Source organism: Micropterus salmoides, unplaced genomic scaffold (genome assembly GCF_014851395.1).
Source record: "Micropterus salmoides isolate LMB-PRFRI ecotype aquatic unplaced genomic scaffold, ASM1485139v1 Ms_hic_scaffold_20, whole genome shotgun sequence".
NCBI classification, from domain to species: Eukaryota; Metazoa; Chordata; class Actinopteri; order Centrarchiformes; family Centrarchidae; genus Micropterus; species Micropterus salmoides.
The window spans coordinates 31,746,126-31,771,357 of NW_024041151.1; the positions used below are offsets into that span (position 1 = coordinate 31,746,126).

General features: G+C 40.4%; 1 protein-coding gene across 1 annotated transcript in view; it reads left to right on the forward strand.

The window, feature by feature from the left end:
- sptlc1 (serine palmitoyltransferase, long chain base subunit 1) overlaps window positions 1–25,000 on the forward strand; it is a 42,556-nt gene extending 17,556 nt beyond the window's left edge. Inside the window, exons 6-15 of the mRNA XM_038734090.1 lie at window positions 504–636; window positions 1,110–1,239; window positions 1,441–1,530; window positions 8,412–8,519; window positions 21,021–21,116; window positions 21,853–21,949; window positions 22,234–22,288; window positions 23,371–23,488; window positions 23,723–23,796; window positions 24,323–25,000. Coding sequence (XP_038590018.1) covers window positions 504–636; window positions 1,110–1,239; window positions 1,441–1,530; window positions 8,412–8,519; window positions 21,021–21,116; window positions 21,853–21,949; window positions 22,234–22,288; window positions 23,371–23,488; window positions 23,723–23,796; window positions 24,323–24,416 — 995 coding nt within the window. The 3' untranslated portion in view covers window positions 24,417–25,000. The remainder of the gene's footprint in view (window positions 1–503; window positions 637–1,109; window positions 1,240–1,440; window positions 1,531–8,411; window positions 8,520–21,020; window positions 21,117–21,852; window positions 21,950–22,233; window positions 22,289–23,370; window positions 23,489–23,722; window positions 23,797–24,322) is intronic.
- The last annotated feature ends 232 nt before the right edge of the window (window positions 25,001–25,232 follow it).

The window sequence follows — 25,232 nt, forward strand, 5'->3', positions numbered from 1 at the left end:
CACAATGTACACACAGAGGTACAGACAGTAAAGGTGATGTTGCTATAGACTGAATGAAAAATGGTACAGATATTTACAGCAGTGTGAATGATAATAATTATAATAACAATAGGACTAGTAACAATAGTCGTTGCAGCAGAGGGTGTCGAGCAGGAACACGGGGGCAGCAGGTGACCCGCAGCCACAGATCCAGACTCCTCAGCTCCAGAGCCAGAAACACCTGCAGGAAGTGATAGGAGGAGAGAGGAGAGGGACGAGAAAGCACAAGACTACCAGAAAGGGAAGCATAGTGGTTGGGATATTAATCATATTTAAAATGACTGTCCTTTATTTACACACAGCAATACAATATCATTCCTTATACCTTTTGTTGAATCAGGTTTATTTTTGCCTTGCCAAGAAGCCACTGTATTCTCTGCAAATCTGAATATGTTCTGTAATAATAAATGCAGATTAACAGTGAACTTATTAGTTTCAACTTCTTTTTTGTTTCCTTCCCCCAGATGTTCACCTGGAGCTGGAGAGTCGTCTGGCCAAATTCATGAAAACAGAAGAGGCCATCATCTATTCGTATGGCTTTGCAACCATTGCTAGTGCAATCCCTGCCTACTCCAAGAGGGGGGACATCATCTTTGTGTAAGTATTGTCTATATATACGTACACCTAAAAAATTCTGCAGTGCAATTTTTGAATTTGCGTCTGGGCTGAATATAACCCGCAGCAACAAGATCATAATATGGTTTCATCTTTACATTCAAAAGTCTGACACAGTTCTTTGTAGGCACAACAGTCTCTGATTTCTGTAACTTGGATCAACATGACTCCCATTTTGTACAGACTGGACCTTTAGTAGCAGCCTTAAGTCAAGCATGGCTCCTCTCCTGGCTCTCTTTCCTCTCCTGAGTGATCACAGCACCCGCCGTGGTGCCTGATCTGGTAGTTCGGGCCTGGTGGATAGTGGTCCGCTGCTCTTTAATCCAAAAACCTGTTTTCCTTTTCCAGTGACTGTAATTCTGTCATAGATGTAGTGTAGCAAAGTTTGAAGTGTGACTTGTTGTTTTGTGTTCCATATATTTAGTTTTGTGTTGTGTCCTTGATTGTGTGTTCAGGGACGAAGCAGCTTGTTTCTCCATCCAGAAGGGACTTCAAGCGTCCCGCAGCTTCATCAAATACTTCAAACACAATGACATGGAGGATCTGGAGAGGCTGCTCAAGGAGCAGGAGCTGGAGGACCAGAAGGTTAGTACAGGGTTGTTTAATTTGAGAAAACAATATTATTGGGGGAGGATGTCAAATTGCACTCTGTAGTTGTAAATGTAGCAGAGAGTGTTGGAACTCAAAATGTTATTTTTATAAACCTGTTTTCTTTATGAATGTTCAATGTCTTATTGTCTTTCTTGCCAAACTCTCATGTGCTAACATACTGTGGTTCTGTTGCAGAATCCTCGTAAAGCTCGAGTGACCCGGAAGTTCATTGTAGTGGAGGGGCTGTACATCAACACTGCAGACATCTGTCCTCTCCCTGAACTGGTAAATAGAGAACTGCCTCAAATCGACAGCGTAGCCTCTGTGTAGCCCCCTACCCTACGCCGTCACCTACGGCGTAGCCTGACGTGCACCTCTTCAAAAATGTAACTACACGTCGAGGCGACGCGTAAGCTCTGTGATTGGTCGGCTGGGTAACCTTGCAATGCCTCCGAGGCGACAGGATGTGCTTTGAAGTAACTTTTTCTAGCGGCCAAAACGGCGGCTGTAACACGGTGGATCAATATATTTGACCGCCACAACCCGAGCAAAATGACTCGTTTCACTATCAGAATGTGATTCACTCGGTCAGTAACATTTGAAAAGGCTATACCAGCTGCACGTTTACAATTTTACCCATTCACGTTAGCGGAGGGCTAAACCGGAAGTTAGCCTGCTCGGCCGGCAAAAGTCAACAGAGTGGACTCTGTAGTGCTACGGCCAGACACACGGACGCACAAGTATAAATGCATGGCACGTAGACCCTACGCAGGAGTATAAATCAAGCTTAATAGACCACAAAGATTATTATTCTCCACAATAAATCTAATCTCTTTGATTTACAAACTGGCCAAGTTTATTATCCCTCAGTAATTGCTGTCAGGGGGTGTGTGACCAAGTAATTGAGTGAATTATTTTACTAAAAATCATTGGGTGATTCAGCACCATAATTTCTAAAACTGCAGTTCCTGTTGTTATTCAAATATCTTTGTATAAGTGTCTTTCAGTCAGGCTACATCCACACTACTATGTTTTTGTTTTAAAACTGTGGGATAGCGTAGTAGTGCAGCAGGTGAAAACGGAGGACTTTAATATTTTTAGTAAAATATTTTGTATTGAGCAAATAACACTTGTGAAGTGCATGTTGCCATATTTACTTTGTGACGAATGTCTGTTTTCTGTCGTCACAGTCGCATTAGACTCCCGGAACAGTCCACCACGTCGTTGCTCCATGCATTAAAAAATATATATATCTGTTGTGGATCTTCATCTCTAGTAGTACTTTCTTCTTTTGCCAAATATTCAGCAACACCAGCACACACATGCCAAGTGGACATGAACGGCCACTAGATGTGCGTTTTCAGTGGTTTAATATAGACGGAGATTAACTCTGATACGCAGCTAAAACGCTGGTGTTTTTTAAGCAAAAGCGTAGTAGTGTAGATGTAGCCTCAGTGTAGTATGTATGGGGGTTGGAACTAGTTTTCCTATTTAGTGTTAGACTTGTTGAACACATTTCTGTAAGATAGAGCTGCTCTAATATGGCAAAAAATATAATCATGATTGTTTTGATCATAATTGAAATCACAATTATTAACATGATTACTGATTGACTTAAGAAACATCATGCATTTATTGAACTTTTAAAACTGAATGCTTCATATTTTCAGTGATTATGCATTAACAGCATCTTGGAGCGCAAGAAGATGAAAGCAACACAGTGTTTATCCAGGTTGACGGGCTTCCATCTGTGTGTGTATGTGCTGGTGTGTGAATGGGTGACTTGTGAACTACTTGAGTAAACAACAACTTCTTATGTTAAAGAGGTGGTATTCTGCTTTTTGGCTTTCCCCCTCTCCTTTATTGAGTTATCTATCTTTTTTGTGCATGTAACAGGTTTGCTGGGTGAAAAAGCCCAAAGTCCAGTCCAAAGTGAGTTCCCATCTCCCACAGAAAGCTCTGAACCGCTTGAAAACAGCTCGTTTGTAGTCCAGCCCTTCACTTCCCTTTCTTGTGACGTCACAATGAAAATACGTATGCTTCTGATTGGCTATTACCGGCCTTTCGCTGACCTGCCCTTCTCTGCTTCTGATTGGCTAGTAGTCCTTAACTAGGAACTGCGCATGTGTAACTCCCAACAAAGATCATTTAGAGACAAGATGTATCACTCCATAGCTAAAACGAAGCCTTCAACACAGGGTGAAAAGAGGAGCTGCAGCAATGTGCAGTATGACAAAATATGGTGTTTTTTGAAAATGAAACCATGTAAACCTGTTCCCCAGTTAAGATTTTGAACCTGAAAATGAGCATAATACCACCTCTTTAAGTTACGCTGAAATTCAACCGTGGCGTTCTGTTGGGAGATGCAGTGACTTAAACCAACGGTGATAAAAGTATAAATCCAGTAATTGTTAGAAGACAGGGACACAGTGATTCTTTTACAAGCATGGACCAGGTAAAGCAAGGTTTAACCTAACACATACAAATGCCTGGCTTTTAGGGAGGGGCGGGGGGTGCTGCTCTAAAGGAAAGGGTGCGCTGGATTTATAACCCAAGACAAAACAAGTTTCAATGCGAAACAGCACGGTAATAAACGTTTTATTTCAATTAACTTATTTTTTAATTGTTGGAAGACAAAATCGAAATTGTAATTAAAATTCAATTAATAGCACAACCCTACTGTAAGAGCGTGGTCTTTAAATTTGATAGCATCATTGATTGATTTCATGTTTAGATTTTGTAACACTTTACCTCAAAACCCTGCCCTCACACTCAAACAGCCCTGCTTGATTGATTGATTAGACTACTTATATTTGCTCTGCTTCTGCTCAGATAGCGTGCTTTCACTTAGAAGCTGTTGTTCCTTCCAGAGGTTTCTTTGCCTCTGGCTTCAGCCTTTCTCCTCATACTCAGGGTGCTTCTGTGTGCTCTGGGATTTTTTTTGTGCAATAACCCTCTCAGAATCCGTTCCAGCATGGCAGCAAAAGGGAGACTTACATTATGACCAGCAGGTGATCATAATGTTATGGCTGACCGGTGTATGAAGCTGTGGATGATCCAGTTCAAGAGTAACTGCCCGTACGGACGCTATAAGAAGTAAAGCGAACATGCCTGCAGTGAGGCAGGGTTCATTTCATTGATCAACACTTCACTTGGCATTCTGTTGGTTGGGGCAGTAAGTGTGAGGGCAGGGTTTTGAAGGAAAGCGTTACAAAATCTGAGCATGAAATCAGTCAGAAGTCATGCTCTCAAATTTAAAGACCATGCACTTGAATAAAGATAGGAAAATAATCCCATACATTTTGATGAAGAAAAGTTTGGGGCTAGGCCAATTTAAAAGCCCAAAACTTCTCTCCACCACTATTATACTCGCCATAATAACAATCAAAATCAGTGCAAAATAGTTTGTATTCCATTAAAAGTCACAAACCCAAGTTACATCCCGGCTGGCATCAGGATCAACGACTGAGTGCACAGTTGGTGAACATCTCTTTTTATAATCCTCAATCTCCGCCCACTTAGGCTGGACTTTTACTTGAACTCCTCCTATGTTCCCTGACCGCACCCTTTTTGCCTCGTTGTAATGGTGAAGTTCTTACCCTCTGCTGCCATCTAGTGGCCACTTTAGTGTACTGCTTTACTCAAATCTTTATTAATCATTTTACTTATTTTTTTTAAAGGTCTTATCCTAAAATTCACCATTACAACCTCCAGAAGGTCAAATCGTATTGTTTAAAAGATATTCAGGCATAATTTGACACCATTAATACTTAAAAGGTAAACATGTTTTATGGTTACATAACCCTAGCTCATATAGGAGGCGGTTTACTAAGTGACCAGTCAATCACTCACATACTCTACATCAGTCACGGACAGAATGTGGCCTATAGAAATGTTGAGGGAGGGAAAAAAAGAAGTTGCTGGAGGCCGGTGCAGCAAAGTGCATCAATCTTACAGACTTATCTTTTGTGCTGCTGTTACTTCTAGCTGAAGGCAGCAGTGATGTCTGCAGCAGGGGTGGGTACATCTAATGTACTTTTAATTTTGCTACATTTTCCTTTCATACCTTCATAACTTAACCAGTCTGTAATCTGCATTTGGCTTCATTAACCGAAATGAGCTGTCATCCAGGCTGTGTGAGCGGTTTGGTAGGGTATATCTCCACAATAAAAGGCACAGGCAACAATAGTTGGCTGGGCAGCAAAAGTGATATTTTAAAGTGATCTTATCAACACTTTCATGGAAATTTAAAAGGAAAAGAAATAACCATGTTGCACAGCTGTTTCTAACAGGATGAACAGCAGATGTCATTTTTGTTCTTGTACTTTTTATGCGAGTAATTGTAATTTTTCTTGAGTAAAGATTTTGAGTACTCTACCCGCCACTGGCCAGCGGCACCAGTGGCTACTAGTGCTGCTGTGGATAACATGAGACAGACAGCAGAGATGAGGTCTATAGGAAAACAGAGTCAGAACCAGTACAGCACAAAGCACCAGTTTATGGTAAGCATGATGATGATATGGATTATTTATCTACTCAAGGGCTCAGCTGAGGTGATTACTTTAAGAGAGGGGTTTCTAGTTTTGAAAAGGTAATGGCTCATAACGTTATACACTCTACTTAAAATTCTTAAGAATGCAGGAATAAAGTTCTCTAAAGACACAGGGCCCCAACAAATACTTTGTCTGGAGAGTGGACTGACCAGGGACAAACTCCTGGGCCACTTTTGCCCCTGTCTCTGACCATCCTTGACCTTATAAAGTCCTGAATGTGTACATACATGTCCGTAAACAATTTAAATGTAACAGTGGTCAAAATGAGACGAGCATCCTGCAGTATTTTAAGAGGAAGACGACAGAGGTCATAGGAGGAGGAGCAGAAATAACTGAGCAGGACGAGCTTGGAAGTTGTATGGATAGCTAGTAGACATACTGTATAGTTTGTTCTAAAATTCAGAGTAAAATGACTTTGTTAGGTTAATAGCATAAACTCTTATGACAATAATGTCATCAGAGTTTGCATTGAAGACAGTTCTGTGTTCACAAACATTTGTTGCTTTCCTAGATGTGAGATGACGTGACAAAGAGTCAGGGCCAAGTGAGACACCGGGAATGTCACAGACAAGTTGAACATTAGGAGAACTGAATACATTTGTGCCGTGGCTAAATTAACTAGCAACTGTTCCATGGTTTATGTAGTTGGTTTTGTTCTAGTTATATTATTCTCCATCATCTTCAATACCCTCTTTTTTTTTAGCCACAATAAGTACTTTCTGTTTTCAAAAGTTATTAGAAATGAGCATTTAACTGCTTTATTTAAAAACAAATTCAGATTACAGCTTTTTAGAACTTGAACTTATTCACTGCATTTGCAGGAATATTTTAATGGGCTACTTAAAAGAATAAACTCATTAAGTTGCTTAGTCTGATGCAATAGACAGTCCATTTTTACTCTGATAGCCTATCTTGACCTTTCCTCATGTGGACACATAGGGGCTGTGATCCTGCACAACAAAACATGCAAGAATTAAATCCTCACAGTACCATGGATAGTAGTGGTGAAACGGGTTGCAGAAGCCGTGGTATGGATCCCTTCCACACGGTACGGCACGCATAATTGATTGCAAAGTTTATGATTCCTGTTTGACCTTTAAAAATATCCTTTATTCTGGAAACGTCACAGAACCCAGTTGTGCAGAACTTTGAACATGAGCAGAAAACCTGCTGAAACACAGGTGCTATTAAAGTCCAGGAGTTTCTAACTGAATTAAAATTATTTAACACACATCCACATTTAAAGAGGTTACCTCAATCAGACACGTCTGTGTGTGTGTTGATTCAGCAGTGATGTTAAAAGTTGATTATGGGAGAAACATATCTGAAAGCAACCCAGAATAATGCACATGTTCTGCAAATAGTTATATTATTTCTCTATTCACTTTAATATTCTTATATAACTTGCATTGTCTATTCCATATTTATATATTTCTACATTTATATATGTCATCTATATGTTTGTCTACGTGTAGCACCTCATCACCAAAACAAATTCCTCGTATGTGTAAAACACTACTTGGCAATAAAGCTCCTTCTGATTGTGATTCTGAATGCCTGAGAGCTGCTCTGCTCTATATTCTGTTAGTTTTAGATTTTACATTGTTTTATTATACCTTTTTATTAAACCAGAAAAAACTATTTTTCCAAGAGTGTCCTGGCCAAGGTAGGAAGTAGTACAATTGTACATTTAAGATGGGAATAAATAATCAGTTACAAGGTCATAAAGTATCAATGTTCTCCATTCACCACAATTCAGCAACAAAGACGATCAAACAAGTAATCAGTCATAACATCTGAAGGCAGAATTGCCAGCCTTCAAGTCATTTAAAAGTAACAGTGAAACAAAGATTCAGCCCCCTGCTGCTACCTGAATTTTGTGTCCCTTTTACATAAATAATTTCCACAATAAACTGATGCAGAAAAGGCAGAAATTGGTGCAGGAAAAACACCAGAATACAGGAAATTAAAACACTCAATTCTCTGAGGGAGTGTCCCCAAACCCCCCAGTTTAAGTCCAGCATGCATCAGGTGAGCGCTTGTGATTGGCTAGCAAGTCTGTCACACACAGATGGAAATGGAATGAATTTGTAACAGCATGACTGTTTAAAACGGGTCAGATGCGCTGTATAATTAACCTACATTGTTAATAGCCGTCTTCACGATAAGCTAATTGCGTTCTTTCAAATCGGAATTTCCATTTGAAAACGATTAATTGTTCAGCCCTAATTCTCATCCTGCCCCTTCTTACACGTGAACCAAGTTTTGTGAGTTTTCAAATATTCTTAACACTTACAAAAGCTTCAGCTTCTTGTTTCATGCTGGATAACGAATTCTCACAAGCTTTACAATATACTATTCCCTTTTTGGGAGTTCTTTCTGCTGCCTCTCCAGTGCACTATTGTTTTGATGCAAGTGAGAATGACATTAATTCACAATCTCTTATGCTTCCTAATTAGACAGACTGATCTCCCTGAAGTGACATGTTATATGTGTCCCCTTATTTATTTATTTTTGATCAGTGTATTATGGCATGATTACAGCAGGGCTGTCATATGTCTAAATGTGTGTTGTGTTTTGTTGCCTATTTATTGTGTCTGTGTAACTTTCCAGGTAAAGCTGAAGTACAAGTACAAAGTGCGGATCTTTCTGGAAGAGAGCATGTCTTTTGGTGTTTTGGGAGAACATGGCAGAGGAGTCACAGAACACTTTGGGGTCAATGTGAGTACACTCAACTTTAAATAAAGAGATACTGTATATTGGCACCGTAAAAAGCTAAGCAGCTGGTTAAAATGTTCTGACTAAAACTGTTTGTTGGGAGCGCTGCTGTCAGATATCAGTAGATCAATAGCTACAGTCAAAAAATGCATAGTAAAATAATGTGTCTGCTTTTCGGTGTTAAGAAACTTGAGCACTGAATAAGTGGTAACATCTTGGATGTGAAAAATTTAATTGATTAATTTAACAAACTCAAATGTTACAAACATTGCTGTTAATTAACTTCATAAAGAAACAACAAGAAAAATCCATTCCTGTCACAAAAAGTGGTAAACTAGTGGTTGAAAGATTGACTGCGTTTCAACATGGCCTCTGTGACTTCCATTCAGCACTTGCCCTCAAGGGAACCGCCATCATAGGTGCTTATTTGTGTGAAAAACCCTCGGGGCTGAGGGAGCAAGTCAACAACAATGGTCACTCAAGAGATGTATCTCGTAGAGAATATACACGGTAGCTCCGCTTTAGTGTTTAGAAAAGAAAAGACATTTCCAGCGAAACTGAGGCTTATTGTTGTCCCTTTTCTCTCTGCTTGCCTGCTATTCAAATGTAAATGCTCTGTATAGCGCCTTTCAAATCTTTTCAACCACTCAAAGCACTTTTACACTACATCTGCATTCACCAGTCACACACATTCCACCAGTCACACACATTCATACACTGGTGGAACAGCCACCAGGGGCAATTCGGGGTTCAGTATCTTGCCCAAGGACACTTCAACATGCAGCCTGGAGTAGCCGGGGATTGAATTAACGGCCAACCCGCTTACCTCCTGAGCCACAGCCGCCCCATTCAACGGTCTTGTCAGAGATTTACGTGCTTGCTATGCGGCCGACAATTGCATTCACGTTGCGGTTCCTTACGGGTCTATTCCAAGTACTATTTAAAAGTTATATAAAATTCTTTGTGTGGTTCATCAATGGTGATAAATTATCCGAAAGTCCCGCGACACCGGTGACAGTGAGTTGTGGCATCTGCAGTGTGGCTGTTTCACACCAAGATGCACTGCAAGCGTGAGGGCCCGTTTAGCGCCGCTTGCAACTTTAATTAGCAAACAGTTTCTTAAATCTCATTCATAGCTTGATATTTTACAAAATGTTTTATGTATTTAATAATTACTTGGATTGTTGTACTGGGTGATTTCTTTATTCTAAAAATGATCTGTAAATGCACAGAAAAAATGCTGTTTTGCAAGATATCATAAAACCATAGCAATAATAGTTATGATTATACTGATACAGATCACACAGAAATTTGAGAGTCCACTCAAATGAATATCAATGTAGAGATGAAATGGAGAGGATTTGAGGGCATCTACAGGCTGACGTGTGTAAAGACTTTTTTTTTTTTTAAACTGCTTTTATTAAATTAGCTTTTTACTTTAGATTTTGGGATAACAACTTCAATTATCTTCACTCGCCTTTCTCGGCAGCTACCTTCCGTGCATATCCGGTTTTACTGTTGTTGTTAGTGTCGGTTGGCACCCAGAACTCTGTTGGACTACTGCTTCAATGAAATGTCGAACAACAAAGTTAACTTTTTCAAATGTGCAGCGACGAGAAGTAAGCTAGCCTCAAAAATCTGAAGATCATTTGGCAGAAAGACCTAGTGTGTGATCTGAATGAGGAGGATTGGTTAAATGTCGTATCACATACAGGGAAACATATGAGAGAGGCGAAGGGGAAATTTATTCAGTACAAGATAATTCATAGATTTTATTTCACCCCTTCAAAACTACATAGAATGGGCTTAATAGGAAAAAAATCTATGTTGGAAGTGTCAGATTGAAATAGGGACATTTTTGCATCTAATTTGGGGATGTAAACTGGTCTACCCGTTTTGGGAGAAAGTACTGGAACATGTGAGTAAGTGGCTGGGTGTGGTGGTACCTGTATCACCAAGACTGTGTTAGGGGACCAAACAGAAATGTCAAATATATCTAAATATGAACGAGGGGTTTTAAAAGTTGGGATGGTCACAGCAGATGTCAGAAGTTTCATCATATGAACGCATGTTGGCTAGAATTAACAACGAAGGAGAACATTTTAGGAGGGCCTGGGAACGTATCTTTTTGTAGATGGGGCATATGGAAACATTTGTAGACATGGTGCTGAATGTTTTGTTTTCAAAAAAAGGAAATGTCGATTTTGCAGGAGGCCTTTGTATATGGGGTTGTATGCTGAATATACGGTCCGTTGATGTTGGGGTCAGTGTTTATTTTATTTTATGTTTGTGTGTATGAATAAATAAAAAAAACTTAAATGACGACAAAAAAGAAGTTGAACCTCCTGGTGAGTTCAGAAAATATGTGTCTAACTTTATTCCAGCTATCGTTGTACTTTACTGTGAACAGGTTAGCATAGCCCAGCTTGATCCGAACTCCATTCAGAAAACAAACATTTAAAAGTTTTTGTCCTGCTGACTTGCTGACAGATCTGACAAAGCATGAATTCATATGTCTAACAAATTGGCATCATATTGTAGTTATTTTGGCATCAGTTTGATCCGTTTAAATCACAACAAAAGGTTTACCTTGGGTTCATACAGCTGTAATACACTCAGAATGTCCAGTGGTCAAACACGCGCAAGTAAAATGAGGCGAATATTAACTTTGCTGTCAGTGTGAACATAGCTTAAGTGGGCCTTTGAAATACGGGGGGGTTGGCTGCCCAGACGAAGGGCATGATAATAGTCTAACTTCTTGAAAAAGGATGAAGTGAGGAAGATGGGCACATTCTGAACTAGATAAGTGAATTTAGTGAGCACGACCATTTTGACAATATTGACACGGCCAATCAATGAACGGGGGAGAATTTTCCATTTATCTGTCATACATTGATAATTAAAAGTTGTACAAACAGTGAGTTTTTGAGGAATGGCGTGCCCGTGGCATGGCATCCAAAATTTATGATTCACCATGAAAGAGGAAGTTGCTGTATCTTGACTGTACATGCTCAGATCTGTACCAAACTTGACATCTTTCATAAGAATCCCAACCTGAACAGGGCTGAGTTCATCGCAGACAAAACGTAGCAAAACGTGTTTTGTTTTTTTTGCGGAAACTGTGGTTCCCTGAACACCCTGCTGTGTACGCAAGCGCACTGAATTTTCCTGTCTTTTTAACACTGTTTGGTTTACAAACTTGTCGCAGCTGATTGGGTAACACCGGAGACTCGCCCACCAAATGGGAGAAAACAAGTTGTTTAATCTGAAAATGTTGCAAACCAGTGCAAAAAGTTTTGAGATTGAACTTGCCCCAGGTCTACAAACCAGTATTCACTAGTGCCACCTGCTGGCATTAGGAAGTGACCTTAAATGAAGCAGCACCCGCAGCACAGTTTACCTACATATAGGAAAGTTTTATGGCACATGTATCGTTTCCAGACGTAGCAAAAAGCCTCTTGGACCGATGCCCTACACCCAACATGAAGTCAGCTATTTTGAATTTTATGGTAATTTTTTGAATGATTCAGACACTCTCTACTCAGTCGAAAATTGATGATTCCCCGTAAAAGAGGAAGTTTTTGTAACTTCAGTGTACATTCTCACATCTGCACCAAACTTTACGTGAAGTGATGATTAACACCTTTGTGCTGCGTCCGAAGTGATTGACAAGTATGAACCTCCCATCTGGATTGGTTGTCTGCGTTTTGAATACAAATGGGATGGATGTGCGAACAAGAATGGCAACCCCCCACCTTGGAGGAAAAGGTGGACTGGTACACCTGAAACACCCACACAAATCTCAAACGCATCTGCTCTGAAGGATGGATATGTGTCTCCTGCAAAAAAACAATATCAGACAACAGGGAGTTTAAATGTGAGAATACTTTACCTCATTTAAGAACTCTGCCCATACCCCTACAATTCCAAGTAGTAATAGTGATGTAACTCATCCCTAACATAAGTGAGTAAGTGACATGGATCTATGTGGAGGGACAGATGGGGAAGTCTGACATGTTACATATAAAGGGCTGGCAAAACATCAAATGACAAAAAAGGCAAAAAAAACCCCCACAGAACCCAAACCTGCTAAAAGAACTAAGCGGTACATCCCACTAGCTAACAAGGAGGCTGCCGGGTAACAGAGCCAGCCAAACTGCACACTAAAATGTACACTTACCACGGGGCCCAGTGCACATCTCCAACACAGACTAATGTTTTAATTGCACCGAACAGAAAGTAAGTAAATTTCTAAACACACGCTTGGTGAGATATAACAGGTAGGAGGGTATAAACGGTGCAGCATATAAAATATCAAAGTGAAAAAAGAATGTGTATACATGAAAAGACAAACGCTTAAATAAATACACATAAGAGGGAGTCTCAATCAATATTAATACAATCCAAAGGTAATAAATAATATTGTGCCAGTGCTAGGTTTATACACCTGAAAAAGCACACTGTGTGTAACGCTATTTAAGCACATAAGGTGTATATACTGCATCTGTGACAGAGGCATACTGGCACAAGAATTCTGGCCGGGAATTTGACTTGACCCCAGGCCACCTTGTTCACACAAACCACCAAACTGCTAATTTTTGTGGACTAACCTTTTTATATAAAGTCTATGGCAGGAGTTTTCAAAGTCTGAGACTGCAGGCCTCTCCTACAAAGCTTGGGAAATGGCGCACCCCCCAAAGGACAATAAATAATGTAATATTGTTTAATTTCCTTTCATTGAGCCTCCCCGGAACTTGGACCCCCCGAGGGAGGCCCGCCTCATACTTTCAAAACCCCTGGTCTATGGGACAAACCCCATTTGTTGATGTAACAGGTACCACACCAGGTATAGTCATTGCCATGTTCATCTACTGACTTTTGGGACTGATTTTGAACACTGAGTTTTCAAGACGAGGGCGGAGCTTCATCACGGTGGCCACCTGCTACCAAGTCAGTTAATACCAAGTTTACATGACCTCGGACACACTGAGTCTGCCTGCGTCGCAGCTGCCGGAGCAGATCACAGCCAGTCTAGTCGCACGCCTCTGGAGCAACGAGGGGTTAAGTGTCTTGCTCAGGGACACATTGGTGGATGTGTCACAGTGAGGAATTAAACCCGGGTCTCTCACACCAAAGGCATTCATCTCATCCACAAGGCTCCCCGGAACTTGGAGCCCCCCCTAAACTTGTTATTAACTGACCACCCCTGAGTTGAAGCTTCCTGATAGCTGTCAGACTGGAGCTCCATTTGTAGAAAGTGAATAGAGTGTGCGCTGGCTCAAGTTTGCTAGATGATGTTTTGTTGTTGTTCTAGATTACCGATGGAAGGCCAAATTAGCCTGCAGGCCACGGGATTTGGCCCGGGTTCTCCCGATTGGCCAGTCCGTCCCTGATCGGTGATCAGCTAAAAATAAAAGTGTTATATCAACATTTATCAAAACGTTGGATAGGAAAATAACATATCCGAAATTATATACAAAATAGTAATATATGGGAGTTAAGAGTCATTTCCTGGGCCTAAAGAGTTGGCAAACTGTTCAGCATCAGCCGGTGACACAAAGATTGATGTGTTGTTGTGGTCAATGTGGAGCTTGGCTAGAAAACGCAGAACATTTAGCACCAGCTAAACCACGTTTCATTAGGGTGAGGCTTTGGTCTCCGGCTACGGTGGGCGCGGTCTATTTTTATGGTTCTGCTAAAGTTGTCTCGGCCGAATAGCTCTGCGATCAACTTAGAAACAAAATCAATAGGGCTGCCTTTCTCTTCCCCTTCTTGAATGCCCACAATCCTGACATTGAGTCCACGGGAGTGGCCCTCCAAATCATTCAGTTTAGCTCTGAGGAGACCGTTAGCCACCTGTTGCACGTTGCTTCCAATGCGCTGATACTGTCAAGCCCCGTGGTTAGTGATACCTGCTAGTATAGCATCGTTGCTAGCGGCAGACAAACTCGTCTTTGATGCATCTCTCGGTCTATTGTCTGTCTTAGGCATGTTGATATAAACCCCTCCGACAGGCTACAGCACGGTTTAACGGACAACACAGCGTAAAAGCATCCTGACTGGGAACCTTACAAACTGGCATGGGATGTGCACGGCCCAGGACCGTAGGGGTCTGCAGTGGGTGATTCAAACTGCTCAGAAGATCATTGGTACCCATCTCCTGAGCATCAGTGATATCAGTGAGGTGTCTGCAGAGCCCAAAGGATACTAAAGGACAGTACCCACCCAGCCAAAGCCTGTTCACCCTGCTGCCTTCTGGGAAGAGATATAGAAGTTTGTCACACCATCAGACTTTCCCCCCCAAGCTGTCAGCCTCTTAAACTCTAATTCATCCTCAGCACTGCTCCACTGATGATAGTTTATTTCTGTTTACCATTTTTCACAATTTAATCTTTATTAGCAGAAGGGAGTTACAAAACTTGTTGTACTGTGACAATAAAATCTATCTACCTACCTAATATAATGTTAAAATGCAATGTTGTTAAAATAAAATGAAGGAGATGGCATGGAGCACTCGGAAGACACATCTACTCCATCACTGCACACGAGTGCTCATTTTTTGCTAAAGAATAATAACAAAAAATGTATATTTTCCACTCACTCAACTCTTCCGCATTGCGCAATTCACAGTATGGTTAACATGGCAGAGGCTAGAAAGACACCCAAGATGTTATCGGAGGAAGTGAGTAAGAGTAAATATTGTACTGACCTTTACTCTTTGGCGGGAGCTAAAAGAGCATGGCTAACTTCCTCTCCTCATTCTTCAGAGGACTTCTACATGACAGGTGCTGTTACAGGTCGTAGTGTGCAAGCGCGAAGCTTCCGGTCTGAGACGTGAATCCAATGCGGAAGTCCCATAAAGCTGCATTCTATTGAACGGCCAGCAGGGGTGACTCTGATGTTTCTACTTCTCAGCTGAGTTATTACCTCAGTAAACACTTTCCTGATGAGTTTATGGTCTCAATTGCTAGTTTCAAGTCTTTTTCAACACAGATTCATCATTTTATTTAGGGGTTGTACCTGAAAACATGGTTTCATTTTCAAAAATCTTTTTTTGTCATACTGCACATTGCTGCAGCTCCTCTTTTCACTCTGTGTTGAAGGCTTAGTTTTAGCTTTGGAGTGATACATCTTACCTCTACAAGATCTTTGTTGGGAGTTGCACACACGCAGTTCCTAGTTAAGGATTACTACCCAATCAGAAGCAGAGTAGGGCAAGTCGTGAAAAGCCGGTACACATGGCTTCGGTTGAGCTGTATATCCCCTTACCAGCTTAGCAACATAGACTGGAGCGAGAGTTTCAGAGTGGTGAGTTATTAATCTGTAACAAAAGTATCTTTTATCCATAAAGTTTTGACTGAGCTCTGTCTCTACAGCACAGGAACAACTTTATGTCCATTGACTGCCTGGAGGGTAGCTAGTGTTTGGAAGGGAGAGAAGAGTCGGCAGGTGGACATCTTGTCGCTGTGTGCTGCAGCTCTGTGTTTTTCCACCAGTGTTTTTTAGGGTGTGTCAGACTAGCTGCTTGGCGAGCATTATGACACATTCTTTCTTGTGACGTCACAAGAAAGCTGAAGAAAAGGCCAGACTACAAACGAGCTGTTTTAAGGCAGTTCAGAGCAGAGTTTTCTGTGGGAGGTGGGAACTCCGTTTGGGCTGGACTTTGGGCTTTTTCACTTTGCAAACCTATTACATGCACACAGAAAAGGAATATAACTAACTAGGGAAAAAGGCAAAAAGCAGAATTTAACCTCTTTAAAAAGAAAGGATGGTGTAGGAGGAGCTGAGGCAATTAAAGCAATCTAGTCCTTTTAAGCTAATGAGGAGATTGTTTTTTTTTCGATTTTTATTTACAAATGAAATGCTTGTTAACTATATATCAAACAATATATAGTGTTTGCTTACATACATGTTGTATTGGTGTTACTTATCTAGAGATTAAGCAGGGCCCACTTTTGCAAGTGCAGACTTAAAAAAAAAGTTTGCTTTACCTCTGCTGCTACAAGTCTTCAGTGTTGCAGCCATCACATCTTTGAGAAGAAAATAAGATATTTTCAACTGTTCCTCAGTGTTATCGTGTCTGGTTACAGCTTCAACATAAGTACAACATAATGCAAAATTGCAAAAATGCCACTTTTTTTCCCTTCTGAGTTTGCATGTATGTGTTTTGAACACTAAGAACAGAAATGCTCTGGGTCCTCCACACAGTGACTAGATACCAATCCTATAACGTGAATGAGGAAATCAGGGAATTGTTTCAGACAATGTTTCCAAACTTTGACATCACTAAATCATTCACTTGCGGGAAAGATAAAAGTTCCACTCATTCACTCACACAAACTCATGACAACATGTTTGTATGATTTTTTTTTTTTCAACAAAGCATCTAAACTGTGTTCAGTACTGTTACGTTTGAATACATTTATTTACTTTGTAAGTAATTTTTTGACTGCATTTCCTTGGTTTTCTTTTTTTTTGATGTTGTGATATTGGTCTTATATTTTGTTCATTAATGGTCTTGAAGGTCTTAAAAGGTCTTAAATTTAACTAGGTGAAAGCTGCAGAAACCCTGTTCATAACTGAACAGATTGATATCCCTAAAGTTTAATTGACTTAATGTTATACTATGTGCAAGACAAATTGGTGATATTTCTTACTTTACATTTTTTACACCTGCCTAAACAGGGCTCGACAGTAACGGTGGCCTGATGGCCTGGGGCCAGGAAAAAGTAACGTCGGGACAGTTGAACTTGCAACTTGGACCAGTGGACCAGTGCAAAAACATTTAGTATTTAAAAAAAATAAATCAGAAACTCCTGCAGTTGCTTTGCAGCTCATGGCGCACACGGTTGTCCAATTCCAGATTTGTAGTGACGACTGGTTGTCAAATGTTATTTCTCTAATTTCAATCAAGCGGCATCCTCTGGGTCTGAAAGTGAAACCATGCGGACGGAACTTAAACCTACATTAAACAGCCAGCGGGACTACCTTGTGATTGACAAGTCGCTACCATGGTGACTTGTATCTCCTGCTCTGTGTACATTTCTTTTATTAAATGGCTGTGAGCGAGAGAGCGAGCACGTCATGTTTGAGTCTGTTTGGTGTGTTTTGTTTTACATTTACATTTACTCATTTGGCAGACGCTTTTATCCAAAACAACTTACATTTGAGGAACAACATACAAGCATCAACAGAGCATCAAATACAGATCTACAACTGACAATACATACTAGTAAGAGCTCACAGTACATATCATCATATCAATGGGGTAGATACCTAGGGAAGGAAGTAAGAGTTAACAAAGTGCAATCAAAACAAAAAGTGCAATCAATACAAGATCATTGTAGGGGATAGAAGAAGAAGGGCACAGGAAGTGCATGTTAGAGGTTAGGAGTTAGAGGTGTTATAAGAGGAAGTGTTCTCGGAAGAGATGAGTTTTCAAGAGCTTCTTGAAGTCAGAGAGGGACGCCCCTGCTCTGATGGCGTGTGGTAGCTCGTTCCACCGTCGTGGTGTCACAGATGAGAATAGCCGGGACTGGGATTGCTTTGTGTGAAGGGATGGCAGAACGTAAGTTTGTATTATGGAGTTTAGGTAGATGGGTGCAGACCCAGTAGTCACTCTGTATGCAAGCATTAGTGACTTGAATTTGATTCTGGAGGCCACGGGGAACCACTGAAGGTCACAAAGTAATGGAGTGACATGAGTCCTTTTGGGCTGATCAAAAACCAGATGCGCTGCTGCGTTCTGAACCATTTGTAAGGGTTTCACCGCACAAGCTGGAAGACCTGCTAGGAGGACATTGCAATAGTCGATGCGAGAGATAACCATGGCCTGTACCAGAAGCTGGGTGGCGTACTGAGTGAGGTAGGGCCTGATTTTCCTTATGTTGTATAGAGCAAAGCGACACGACCGAGAGACAGCAGCAACATGGTCTGAAAAGGACAGCTGGTCATCAATCATGACACCCAAGTTTCTCACCACCTTGGCTGGAGTGATGGTTGAAGAGTCAATTTGTAGTTTGATGTTATGGTGGATAGATTGCTTGGCTGGAATGACCAAGAGTTCAGTCTTAGAGAGGTTTAGTTGAAGGTGGCAAGCTTTCATCCATGCAGATATGTCTGATAGACAGTCCGTGATCCGCGCCAAGACAGTGGGATCGCGTGGCTGGAAGGATAGGTAGAGTTGTGTGTCGTCTGTAAATTAGTACATTAGTATGTCTGTAAAAAAGTAAATTTTGTTAACTAATACCTTTTTTTAAATAATTTTAACTGTTTAACTATTACATTTTAGTTTAGTTTTTTTTATATCCAGGATGTATTAAATAACCGATTTTTGTAACAGTTGTAACGCTGATAAATAACTTTCGGAAGGAGGGCCAGTAAAAATAGTCTTTGGGCCAGTAAGTTTCAAACAGACTGGCAAAGTGGGGCCAGACGGAAAAAAGTTTAACGTTGAGCCCTGTTAAAACAAGTACTGTACATGTTCTACATTATGACGTAGATATTTCTAGAAACATTGAGTATATTCGCCTGCGTGTTTGGTTATGGCTGGGGGTTAAACGGATTAGCTCGAGGCCCTTGTGGACGTCATAGACACTGTCATTTCCATTCAGTGTGCTTTATTTACCCGTATGTTTCATTTCAACAATTTTGCCACAGCAGTTTCAAAATCAAAATCACCAGGCCCAACAGCTCCTTCTAATGACGCATCACACGACTGTTCATCTTGACCATTATCACCCATCCATGATTGAACATCTTTTAAGTCTCTCTGATAGGATTCATTTAAGCTCATACCAATAGAGACTCATACTCTGAAATCCACACCAACTGAAGGGGGAAATAATCAGCATCTCAATATGCAACAATGGCACAAATGAAATGCCTGTAGCTAGCTACAAATTGAATTAGAATTCAGTATGTCATATGATTATTTTAGCACCATATGTCTACCGGATCAGGTAGACAGGTAGGTAATCTCGGATCTTCCATCCCCAGCTCCTCCAGTCTGCATGTCAAAGTGTACTTGAGCAAGAACTTGTGTGAATGTTGGTTTCATTCTGATCCGCAGTTGGTAACGACCAGATAAAATAATCATTTAACCGGACAAATATCAAAACCAGGCCTTGCAAAGATTCAACCTCTACAGTTTAAAAAAAAAAAGCTTGCCTCACATACATAATGTCAGGTCCCACAGTTCTCTCATTCCTCAGTGCCTGTATCTTATAACAGCTATATCTATGTCTTCAGTTGCCCAACAATCAACCACACCCACATTACCTGCACCAACTGTCTGAAATACAAAAAACAAATGCAACCCAAAGTTACAATAAACAAATTAATATCAAACATAATTTGAGTACCAAAATATATACTCAATAATATTTAACATTAAATGTATATTAAATAACTTTTTTTACATCTATGACACAATGTGTAATGTGTAGGGCTGCTGCTAACGATGATTTTAGTACTTGAAGCTTTTATAGATTATTTCAACAATCTATCGATGCATTTTTTAAGAAGAACTTAGGCTTGGCGGTGGCGGCGCCCCCCACCACGGTAACGGGATCAGCTTTGTACGTTGATAGATGATGGATATTTATTAGTCTTTTTGGAAATGTCATACAGCAAACATCAGACCAGCAGCATCAACAGACAAACAACCAGACAGCTGCTTTACCAACACAAACATCACCCGAGTATTATACAAGTTACACTAAGGTGCAGCTCCCCATCACCCAGTTAACTCCTGACTGTGACATTAGAACCCAAACTCACGGTGGAGAACAACAAACACACGTGTGTACATTATCAGCTGAGGACTGCGGCTTACTTTAGCTAGCCTTCAACTCAACAATCAATCATGATTTCTGTTAAATGCTAAAGTTGCTGTTACTGTTACCTTATCTGTGGTCCGCTGGCAGAACACCGGCTGCTTTCTGATCAGGTACCGTCGTGCTGTTGGTAGGCCACGTAAGTTTAATTTTACGGTGGACGGAATGTAACATTACAGATTATTTTCGTTTAGCTTGAAATAATCCCATACTTTGAACACTTTCTTCTTCGTCCCTCGCTATTTTCTCGCAAAGAATGCAATGCAAAGAATTTGCGTCGATGCATTTTAGTAATTGAATTAATCGATATAATCGATGAATTGTTTCAGCTCTAGTTATGTGCGCAGTGTCCTTGTCTTTTCATTTTTAACTTCCCTTTTTGTTGATGCTAGGCTCCTATCCTCATGCCTACACCTGTCTGCCAACTGGTGTGCAGCAGCACATGTGCTGCTAAAATAAATTCATTGTTTCTAATTATAATTCTTGCAAGAATGTTATTTGTTTTGATAAACTTTTCCAATGAACAAAATAAGAGATGACACAAAGGGCATTTGGATCAAGAGTGCGCTTGTTCAGCCTCTCATATCTGAAAACATTTTGGGCTTATTTGTTTCCATTGTGTATGTGTGTCTCATGTGTAACACGGTACCATTTTTGCACCATGCAGATAGATGACATTGACCTGATCAGTGCCAATATGGAGAACGCTGTTGCCTCTATCGGAGGCTTCTGCTGTGGACGATCCTTTGTCATCGACCACCAGGTAAATACAAGAGTTTTATTGATACATGAATAAATGACTAATTGGTCTCTGCTCAATAATGTTTAAATTAAATTGCTAATCAAGTTAAAGCACTGTATGGCTGTACACATACAACTTTGACACATAGTGTGAGAGACTGTATCCTCAAACATTTTAAGAAGTATCCAAAAAAAGAGTTAAGCTGATGATACACAGAGCAACTTTTAGAGCAATCATGCAGGGCAACGTTGCCGTCAATGGTAATGAGTAAAGATTACTACCGTTATCCCCTTCCCCCACCACTCCGCCACCCGCCCCGTATCGCCGCTATCCGTTCAAAACCTAGTCGGACTTGCCACTAGCAAGATTGCCCAGCAACATTGCTCAAAAAGTTGCCCCGTGTATCATCAGCTTTAATGAGGTGTGAACAACCCCACCTATGAAGATGTTTACATCCTGGTCCGGGCCTCAGTCCTGTCCACTTCAAAATAGCTGTTTACTAACACTTCCTCTGAAAGTGGACAAATAAAATAAAGCCGGGGCTGTAAACGGTGCTTCTACTAAATATGAGTAATAGTAGTGAAGGGGCTGAAATCGAATACAGTGAGTTACTTTCTATCTGCTGCTTTTAATTTAGGTCAATTTGTTTCTTCTTTAATATTAAAATATATTTTGTACAGTGTGATCAGTGTTAAAATACCAATCCTAACAACATCCACTGACTCAGTAAAAAGTAAGTAAGTCTCCTGTTTTGTAGCGTCTGTCGGGCCAGGGCTACTGTTTCTCTGCCTCCCTGCCTCCCATGCTGGCTGCTGCTGCCATTGAGGCCCTCAACATCATGGAGGAGGATCCAGGTACAGGTTTCAAACATTAACTAAAATTATGAATAGAATGTGAGGAAATAACCGTTTTGACAATATGTCAACAACAGAAGATCTATATATATTGTGTTGCATTGCTCCTTTAACAACTCCTCTATGCACCTTTCCATCTTGGGGGCATTTATTTGAGACAAGCTGTTATTAGAGAAAGTGCTTTTCATTGCTAATGCCTGCTGATTAGAAATGTGCATTAGAAAGAAGCAGTTCTGTTTTCAAACCTGTTCCCGCTCATCCATCTGTCTTCATCTGTTTTGCAGATATTTTCACTGTCCTGAAGGAAAAGTGCAAACATGTTTGCAAGGCTTTAAAGGGGTAAGACTTGACTGTGAGTCAAATCAAGAACTCCAACAAGATGATTGATGTGTGAATTTATCTAAAAGTTTAAAGTTGACTGTTGCTAGTGACTAAGGGGTTTATTTTCTAAGAAAGAATGTCAAAAATCTATTATTTAAATGTTAATTGATAACGTAATGTTGACGAACGCAAAAGGCAGAACTCACAGAAGTGCAGCGCCTTCCTGCGTCTGTGGCATGCACATAACAGAGAACCGTGTTCCCCCTTGTATTCGGCACACCACCACTGGGAATAAATAACCACCTTACTTAAATGTCACACAATCATTAATATCTATGCTCAAGTAATGATTTTATCTCGCACATTGTGCGAGCATGGTGACACTTGACGCTTGGCAGCTCCATGTGTATCCTGTGTGTGTGGTCAAGCGAATGAGAGAGCGAGTGGCAGTTAGTGGAAAAAGATATTAGCAGCAACTATGGTTGGGCCGATAGCCATCATCCATCGGCGATGGCAGACAGATGGTCGATGGTTGAGCAGGCATCGTGATTGTAAAACCCGCCCCCCCAGCAAAAATATCAAAATTTTTCACATTAAACCAGCAGGCTTTAATCACCAGGAACATTATTATTATACATTTTAAATACTCTTTGCACCTTCCTCTGGATTCTCTTCTCCCCACACACAGACACAAAGAAGCCTACACCTCAGGTAAACACACCTGCTTAATGAAGTAATTAGGAAGGCAAACTAGTCCTTTTAAGCTAATTGGGAGATGTTTATTTTGGATTTTAATGGGCAAATGTTACGCTTAGTAATTATCCAGAGATTCTGTATAGAATAAAATTATGTCTCAAGATGCATTGATCGTTTTATTATCGCATCGCAGCCCTCTGAATCGTAATCAAATTGAATCATGAGGTGCCCAGAGATTCCCACCCCTAGTGGCAGGTGGCTGTGTAGAGGAAACGCATGACTGTCCACACCATATCCAGGCCAGCAGAGACAGGGTTATTTTACATCAAAATGATCTTGACCGAAGTTTCAGAGTTGCTCTTCCCAGTATTTTGTGATTGTTTGGCATGATCCTTGTTTGACAGAACTCCAGGTCTGAAGTTAGTAGGAGTACCATTTGCCCCAGCTCTTCACTTACAGCTGGAGAGAAGTTCAGGCTCCAGAGACTCCGACATGCAGCTGCTCCGCACTATTGTAGACTATGTAAGTCCAGCTGATCACATCAATCCCAGGCACACAATTATATTAAAAGGTTATTTTTTACAAGTGAAGACAAACAACTGGAAAATCATTGATGTTTTTTAATGTTTACTATTATGCTCAGATTTTCTTCAACATTTTAATATAGCTGTATATCAAATGGTGACAGAGTTTAATGTTAAATGACAGAGATTATGTTATTTAGTGTCTCTTAGTAGTTTCTGTTTTCTGTATCAGTGTTTGGGAAGACATGTTGCCCTGACCCTCGCTTGTTACCTGGAAAAAGAAGAGCGGTTCCTCCCCCCACCCAGGTAAGGGACCCTACTTTCCAGCCGATACAGTGTATCAAAATGTATTATTATCTTAAGTCAGTTCATTACCAGGAACACACACACTGTAGTTTATTCAACTAACACATCATTGCTTTTGGTCTTTTCAGGAGATTTTTATAACAAAAATACATAAATTATTTTTTAAAGGGGGTACAATGAACAATGTTGTGTTTTATATTGTAATTATATTTATAGATATGCATTTTCAAAGTCAACTTGAAGTATTGTGTCTGTTCTTTGTCACCTGACCCTATTTACATCCACTGGAAATGTGAAAGGGCAGGTAAAATAGAGAGGTATGAATGAACACCACTGTGGGAAGAGATATTGGTAATTCTCCAGTAAAAGAATAAATGGGGAAATCTGAGAGCAACCCTGTTGAACTCTTGAAACACGTTAATTTCAGTGAATGAAGTGTCAGCATTTATAAATGGCATCATTTGTGAAGATGCCATAAGCTTTGACAGTGCTGTTGTGTCTGACTGCTCCACCTGTTTGTCCTCAGCATCAGAGTGGTGGTCACCGTTGAACATACGGAGGAGGACATTCAGAAGGCCGTGTCTTGTATCAAAGAAGCAGCTTCAGCTGTCCTGAAATGATGTGTTTTTTCTACTGCTAAAACTAAGCAGACATCACTGGAGTTTAGATTTCTCACTCACTGTGATGGGAATACTCTCATCCACAGACTGTAAGCCATGCAGATTGAATGTGTCATGAGCATCTTTTCTGACAAATGCACATTAAATCGCCTTGCTTTTGTTTGTCTCTTAATAATTATTTGCCTCAGTTATCATGTGTCATAACAATATATAGCATGTAGTATGATTATTAATGTGTATAGCAGGACTGTTGGACTTGGCCCCCAGCCACTATTAGAGAAAGACAGCTGCAATGATAACTAGACTTGATCTCTACAGACCAAATGACTTGTTTTTATGTACTGACCAAAGAGGATACATTGTGCTCATTGATTTCAGTCTACTAGCACATGAACTGTACACTGTACCTCAGCACTTTGAGGGTTGTGATTTTATATGCCACTGGTCATTTTACCACAGAAAGTTTTACACCTGGATTTCTTTCTCCTTTGTTTTTCAATAAAGTTACTTCTGTTTTGTTGGACGTCATGCATTTCTGACTGCTTTATGTTCATGAAATGTAAATAAATATGATCTAAATTTGAGTTATGGTGTTTTTTTTGTGTGAAATGATCATGCATCTGTTTCAGGTTAAGATGATTTGATGTGTTTTGAGCTCTACAACCATTTCAAACCACCAAACAGAAAGCAGACCAGGGTAGAGTTCAAACTATGACAGCTTATTAAGACCATTGTATGTACTGTGTGTGTGTGTGTATATTTACCACTGGCACCACTGTTGCTCCTACTTTCCACATCTTTTCTAGCTCATCTTTC